Here is an 8361-nt window from a genome sequence, read left to right as displayed (position 1 = left end):
CTGTATTATTTTCTGCTTCTTTACGTTTCTGATACCCGGATTTTTCTTTCTTTCGATTTTGTGTTAATCGTGTACCTTTTCTCTATTCCATCACTTTCAGATTTTAAAGAAAATCAAATTCGCCAAATGAAACAGTTCTACGCTTAGAGTATTGCATATAGAACATAATCCTTACTACAGTTTTGGGGTCACAAATATGCAGCTATTTGCGTACTGTACGTTCTAACCGTTAGTGATGGTTCGGACACTAGCGGAATTGTACTGAAACTGAACTAGAATACTCCGAATAGTGTTTGCTTAGCTATAATGGAGTTTATTTTTTAACATTTTTCAATTCTAACTTTAAAAAAGAACAAGTTCGGGTTACAACAATGTGCGCGGTTCTTTTTATCTTTTCGAGGTTTTAGATGGTAGTAAGGCAATCGGTGTTGCAACTTAAAAAAAAAAAAAAAGTGTGATTTTATGATTGGAAATTTTATTTTTTAGGGATTGGAAAGGATGAGATCGCTGTGAAATGAAATGTTAAGAAAATACAAGAAAGCTCATCGTTAATTGGGTTCCAAGTTTCGACAGTAATTAATTGTAATATCCTTTCGTGACCTGTTTGCTTCGGGAGCCCCTTCGTATTAAAGACCCATATGACCTGTGTAATCCATACATTTCCGTAGGATGAATTATTCCACATAACACACGCATAAATGCAATTCAAATTATTTTAATGTTACTATTAGTAATGTAACTAAGATTGCGTCCCCCTAACCCCCCGCAATATTCGCAAATGGGCTCCCGCCAATGCAATATTGTTAGGTGTACCAAATTAGAAATCCCATTTTGCTATTCCCCTTCCTCTTTATCGACTCGATGAAAAAAAAAAAAAAAAAAAAAAAACTATGATTGCATCAGCAATGGAGACAACCTTCTATCCAAGTTTTGAAAACAAGTAAAAAATAAAATAAAAATCATAAGTTAAAATATAAAGATTTGCAAGAAAGGGATGGTGCGTTTCCATTGGGATTCACTATTATCCGTGTACTTTACATATACGATAAAAAATGTACAATCTAATGCCCTGTTAATTCCCACAGCTTTGTAATGTCTTTGTTACTCTTGGATAAAAACATGGAAAATATTCTATGAAAATCCTCCTACAGTAAGGAAACTCTGTTAGACAGGAGTTGGAAACGTGAGTTGTGGCGTTGGAAAGAACCGGGTCCTCTGAGCACAGCGGTGATGTTAGAAATCGGTCCCGTGGCCCAAAATCCAAGAATTCGGGACCCACATATTTTTGGCGTAGATCCCTTCTATTCTATTTCCGCTGTCCCTTACTGACATGCATCATCACCGTATTATCTTGTAATGTTCGGTTGAATAACATCCAGGCAGGATAATAAGAAAACTTACTTTTGTGAGCAAAACGCATGGAGAATATGGCATGACCATCCTTTGGGACCAGATTTCTTGAGCTTCGGGCTCCGGGCCAGATTTACGACACTGATGTGCTCAGGAGAAACCAATCCTTTCCAATGCAACCACCCACGTCCAAAAACTCTATGCTTTATTGTTGAATAGAAGGGACTCGATCCTATACTTTCGGGGCCCGATATCTGGGGACATCAGACCCCGGGCTCGATTTGTAACATCATCGCTGTGTTCAGCAGACCACGACCTTTCCATTGTCACCTCCCAGTCGAAGAACCACACATTTCATTAGTGGATAAAAGGGGTCCAAGCTCGAAACTTCGGGGCCCAATTTCTAGGGCTTTGGGTCCGTTTTCTGACATTATCGCTGTGCTCAGGGGACCATTATTCATTGCCACCACTCGCGTCCAACAACTCCATGTCTAACACGGTTTCCTTACCGTAGGAGAATCAATTCTATATGTATGTTTTTTATGTGTTACCGATTGCACATCACATTATTGAATACATAAATTATGGACGAGATTACATTTTCGAGTTAATAACTTATATGTATTTTTGAGACTTTTTTAATTGCCTTATTGATTTTTCAACAAGGTTAGGCAGGAGCTCCCTTTCACTAGTGCCCCCCGTTCACTAGCAAAGCGCGCCCATTAGTTACGCCACTGGTTACTATGAACGAGAACGGAGCTTTGAATTAGTTATAACTAATTGAGCAATATCTTAAGTGATTTTGCAGAGGGCAGGGCCCATCCGGAAATTTCTGGGTATCCGGGCGGCCCAGTCCTTTGGTGGACAGCATTGTGTGTCCGCGTTTTGTAAGGGTTCTGCAGTTTCTTTCACTACTATAATTTTACTAACTCATTCCATTATCGCAGGACCGCGGTCTCTGTGGTAGAACGTTCATCACTGGTGCGTGGGGTCCCTGATTCGATCCCAATTCGTGTCACGTGGACTTTGTGATGGACCAATACCGCATACGAAGGTTTCCTCGTTTCCTCCCACTTTCTTTATTTCACCATTTCATTCATTCTCATACCGCCGTCTCCTTCAGCCTACACGGCATAAGTGTGGGACGAAAACTAGATTTTATTTCATCAAGGCTTATTCATCATGTTTTGTTTAGCCAAGAGTGCATAAACTTAAGTAATACTTTAATTTTATTTGTAATGTATGAATATAAAGTTATAAGAAATAATCTTATTTCAGTAAGGATAATGGAGGAGCCACAGTGGATAGGTGGTAGAGTGCTCACCCCTGATTTGATCGCAATACGCTATAAGTGGACAAACACAGTGTCCTTAGTTTCTTTTGGGGTTCTCCAGATTTATTCCACTATTTCGTTCATTCTCTTATCACAATCTGCCTCAGCCTCGAACTATAATCGTGGGACGTTAAAAAAAAAAAAAAAAGGATAATGCAGCTATTGAAAAAAAGATACGCCATAAAAAAAGAGACTTTATTATTTGTGTTTTGGTATGAAAAGCTTGCAGTTCGACTAGAAAACATTTGATAAATTCGTCAAATACAACACAAATGATATTCCATACAACCGTTAGTGTACACTTATAGATCAACAAACAACAAAGCATTGTTGCAATGTCTTTGTATTCTTAAATCTATTTAAGAGCAACAATTTAAGAATGGAATAGAGCGTGCAGGTACAAAAAATAACTTTAATTCGGTACGGTGAATAATGCAAAAAGAAATCTCACTATCAAATTACAGTCATAACGTTATTATAAATATATATACTTTCACCCACTAACATGTGCAGAAACACGCATTAACAAGTTAATTATAAAGGAAAGGAACAATATGTGATGTCTCTCTCTTTGTAGCAAATAAGTTGCATATATATGATTTATTTAATGCCCAAAGCAAAATCATTATTCTCTTTGGTCGTACCTGGTTTTCTTCATTTTAAAATCTTACAAACAATAATATATTTATCAGCAATATTACTTGAACAACTAGGTTTCCATTTTAAAAATGTATTAAAAATATGGCACTCTGATGTTTCCTGGGCCAATATACGATTGTTAGAAAGAGACATTCTTTCACAATACTGTCTGATGATCTTGTAATAGCTTAACAATTTTCACACTATTAGTTCCTTCCTTCATTAAATTCTAGTATATGAACAAAATATATAGTTCATACTTACTACCTACTGCAAATTATTCATAAATAGGGATAAACAGTGTCTAGTGAAATATAAATCATTGTAATACCCATGAAAAAGACGTTAATGAAAATTCCCAAACATTAAATCAAGTTCAACTCTTAATATATTTAACATATTTTACAAATTTTACGCACTTATTTTTCAAGAATGAAGAAAAGAAAGATAATTCAGGACTTAAATAAATAAAGATCTAGGTGCCATTCGCAAACTCGAGGATAACGCTTTTTTTTTTTCTTAATTCACTTCCAGGCGTATGCGATCCGTTACCTATAAGCATCGCCAAAGGATCACGTGTAATGTTCGATTCTTCTATATTTTATCGGGATGAGTACACTCGAATTACAAAGTGGCACTTATTACCTTGATTTGCTTTAAGTCTTCAACGAATAGATTGCTTTAGAATACCGATCGATGTTTTACAGCAGCAATGGATTGTTTAACAAAATATACATTATATCAAGGATTTAGTCTAATGTCTGTATTCATGAATGATAGTTTGCTTAAATGAAACTTTTAGCAGAAAACGACTAGACGGAATGCACTACCTCCACAGTAATGTATGTAGTCGTTAGCTTAAGTTCTTATTATACAAGAGGTGTTCGAGTAAAGAACAGAATTCGGCACATATTTATTATTTTCAAAGCAAACCTCTGTGGTGGCCTGCGTTCCAGTAAATATACAACTATTCATTCTATATATATACAGAGCCGATTGTAGAAATAGTTCAAAATCATCATCTAAATATCATGCGTGTGTGTGTTTCAGGTTGTGATTAGTTAAATCGCTTATTTCGACTGTGTTTTACGAACTTATCCATAATGTTGGTAATTGCACTATTACATCCACTTTTCTGCAATTGACATATAGTAATATCATGGAGCTTCAGACAGTTACCTTTACTCTTTTATGATGATTCTATATGTTCCATGAACTGTTCTGTGCTAAGACTTGGCCTCAACAAACATGCAGCCTGTCATATTATCATGCAAGGAAGTCTTAATTATTTAAACTCGTAATGACTATTTTTGCATCTAACACAATGAATTAATCTTTATTTATAAAGCAGAAATAACGCTTTTATAAACAAGTTCATCATACAAATTTATAAGTTTCTTTTAATGACAGACACACACACTATATATATACATATATAAAATTTATTATTAAGTACTTCTGACTAATTTAGATAATATCTTATTAATAATTATATGGTTTGATTTTCCTACTAAAATTCGTAATTTACTGCACTTAAATCTTTAGAACCAAAAATTCCATAGTTTCGACATAACAAGCCTCTCAATTCCCTATAAGGTAATGCTGAACTGAACGTCTTAGCATGGTATACCTGTATGAAAAGCTTTTGATATCAAGTTTCTGTTTATCATGTAAACGAACTTTAAGGGCAATATATGAAGGATGATAACACTGCAGGATATTTCATCCCATCACTACATCCTCCTCGGAGAGGATTTTACAGAAATAGAAACTTCTGACAATTGAAATTTCAATCACTTAAGAAAAAAAAGTTTAGTACCTGAAATTTATTTCTCATTCAGTTCTTTACTAAACACTCCTCATGTAATTTAGTAGTTATTTTGAATAATTTCATTTAAGCTTGACTTGTAAAAAGATTCATAAATACAACATTTTAAAGATAAATTAAATTTAAAGCCTATAGAAATGGTAGCTGGTCTAACAGATTTCTACTCTGGCTTCTTTTGTACTGTACCTTATTTGCATTAAGCTCGCCTCAAAATTTATCATACGGCTTTCCTGAATTCTACACTTTAACGTACCTGTCGTCATGTATGTGCTAAGTAAACGTTAACATTACTCGCATATTATTCTTCATGCACATAGCAATTCTATTAACTAGCAAACACGTCTTATGGTTACTTTCAATTTCTGAAACAGTATCTTGTATGCAAGATAACGTTTAGGAATGACTGAAACGGAATAGAATTTTTAACGACGGAGGAGGTGGCGGTATCCTAATTCCTTCTGAAAGTACATTTAATTATGTAATTCGCAATTATGTAAATTTTTCTACATGCCAATAAATTAACTTTCCAAGCAGGGTTATTTCGTTACAACACTCCACAATTAAGTAACGTGAATTAATTAAAAGTATGATTATGGTTTTTCTTATTATATAACTTCGAATAGATGTTTATTCAAGGTAACTTGGAGTATAACATATTTAAAAAATAGCATTCAACAAATAATACCCATAAAACTACATAATTTTGTTCAGAATATACTTTCATTACAAAATTGTATACTTTTATTTTTCATGTCTACTTAAAGCGTCAGAGCTTTAATAATTATTAATCGGTTGTGCTACTGATTTTTTCTGTTCCAAATGTTTAAGTCTTAACAATATTAGCTGTTAGAGCCTTTATAGAAATCTTGTAAAAGATCACAACTAGAGGAAGCTCGAAAGAAATTAAAAATTCACGTCGATTACCATGAGAATTATTATTTGTTTTCCCTAGCAAAAATTCAATCTAAAGTATTATTAGTAACTAATTTCTCCTCAACAACTTCACAACTATATATAACACAAACTTACGACAGAAGACTTTATATACACAAATTGTTGTTATTATGCATAGGAAAGTAACAAAAAAAAAGTACTTAAAAAAATCACAGACATTACAAAGGGAAAAATTATACAAAAGTCTTCATTACATACATACAAGGCACATGGCAGATATTCTAAATATACGAAGTACATCATCTTCATTTATGAATTTCAAGCAAAACTGATGTGTTAATTCTCAAGTTTTCTTTTTTCTTCATAAAATTGAAACTATAAAACTTTATTATTATTATTATTACAAGAAGCATCAACCACACTCGATTTTTCAAGATATTATTTATTTTTATTCCTATTCTTAGATTAATAAATTCAGTCAAATCACAATGGCAGTTTTTACTTCCTTTAGCGAACACATGAAAGGAACAACAAGTTAAAATTATTTTAGCCCAGGATAAGCTTCATAAAGCTGGTAATTTATGTAGAAAAATGCAAGTAAATGCGTTACTTCTTCTGCTGGCAGAACTTCAAGTTTTCTTCTCTTCTAGAGTTGCTTCAGAGATTTTATATGTGTATTCATTTTTATTTCACTTAGTCGCTTGTTTGTACAGTTCTTGCATTTTCTTCTCTACCCACTGAAAAAAGCAGACAGTTATACAATATATTGTTAAATTATTTTCAGGTACAATTATATTTAATACCTTAAAAATACAAAATAAACTTTATGACATTTCAACATGTTCAGTTTTTGTTGAGGTTACCTTTTAAACCATGTATTCTAATTTTGGACAACAGAGCAATTCAACGGATCATCCAGAAATATTTTTATAAATATGTGATTGGCCAATTATAAATTCCTACCTATGATTGTAAATACGTGCTTAAATATTCGTAAATGTAAAATTACAATCTGAGACACATACAAATTCTTTAATACGTCACATGAATGAAGTGAAATTCCGGTTGAATTAAAACTTATAAAAAAAATAAAAAAAAAAAAAAAAAAAAAAAAACAACAACTAGAAACTGGAAATATATTCCTAACGTCAAGTACCGTAGATGCGGGCTACTTGGACCCAATTTTGCAATAAATTCGTTCTTTCGGCCTGTTTTCATCCACGAAAACTCGAAAGTTATAGTCATAACCCATATTAAGTGGAACTACAGGCTTTATTGTACATATCAAGGACAGTTTTATTTACATATATTGAAAACAAAGCACAGGCGATTATTGTAAAAAATGGGTCCAAGTAAGACTCGCGTTCGGGCTACTTGAACCCACCCCCATATTTTCCTACAGAAAACCATTGAAATCTGCTCTGGAACTATGTAGGACGTAGGTGTTCTAAGAACAACACTTTTTATTTACTGCAAACCACAAAGAGAACATTTTAAGAGGTACTATCAAATATAATGACTGTAATAGCTGATTACGTTTTCTTCTACAGCTGCACGAGCCCTATCTATATTAGCAGCGAATCTAGTCGTTGACTGGAGGTGCAGTTTCTAAAATAACTTCACCCAATCTCGACTGGGAAGATTGTCTTAGAAAGCAATGACAGTTCTCCCATGCATGGCTAAATAGAACTTCACAATAAATCTCAAATCAAGTTAATTAACGAGGAATCCGAAAACACAAACTTTATCAAGATGACTAGCGAAGGCTAATTCTTCTTCTTCAGTGAACACTTTCAGATGGCCCGGATTCTGCCTTGACCTGTTCTTTAATCTTCTTTCTATGGTGGAACGACTTATCTTGAAGTGAACTTCTGTTTCCTTTTGCGACATTTTCTTCGACTGAATTGCTGGTAAACATTCTTCAAGCTGTTATGAAAAATCAGCATATTTTCGACCTGCAGGCAATCTTTTATATTGATGTACCATTTTGTACCGGTATCCTTAAGGACACAACGAAAAGTTTTTACTTGTGTGACACGTGACAACAGATCTTTATTTTTCATATATAAAGATAACAAAGGATGGGGTGGGATAAAGATAACAAAAGATGTGGTGGGACAAAATATCCATGTTTTCCAGGTCATATGTACACACTTCATAAATAATGCAATTACGCACACATCTTATTGTATATGAAAAAGTTTACCATGTCAGTTTCATGAACCTATATGTAACTACTTATATGTTTACTTAGCATTGGTTCCACTTCCTTGCAAATAGTGTCCACACATAAAAGTTTGGCGGTCAATAAATACAC

The 8361-nt window shown here is 33.7% G+C and overlaps 1 protein-coding gene across 2 annotated transcripts in view; it reads right to left on the bottom strand.

Moving 5' to 3' along the window:
* Nucleotides 1-2859: 2859 nt before the first annotated feature.
* Nucleotides 2860-8361, bottom strand: part of Vps13 (vacuolar protein sorting 13C) — a 426449-nt gene continuing 420947 nt past the window's right edge. For both annotated transcript variants that reach the window (XM_081749100.1, XM_081749101.1), the window contains one exon: nucleotides 2860-6781. In XM_081749100.1, coding sequence (XP_081605226.1) covers nucleotides 6734-6781 — 48 coding nt within the window. In that variant the 3' untranslated portion in view covers nucleotides 2860-6733. The remainder of the gene's footprint in view (nucleotides 6782-8361) is intronic.

Source organism: Thermobia domestica, chromosome 2 (genome assembly GCF_964235325.1).
Source record: "Thermobia domestica chromosome 2, izTheDome1.hap1.1, whole genome shotgun sequence".
Taxonomy (NCBI): Eukaryota; Metazoa; Arthropoda; class Insecta; order Zygentoma; family Lepismatidae; genus Thermobia; species Thermobia domestica.
This window is presented reverse-complemented; position numbering and strand designations above follow the sequence as displayed.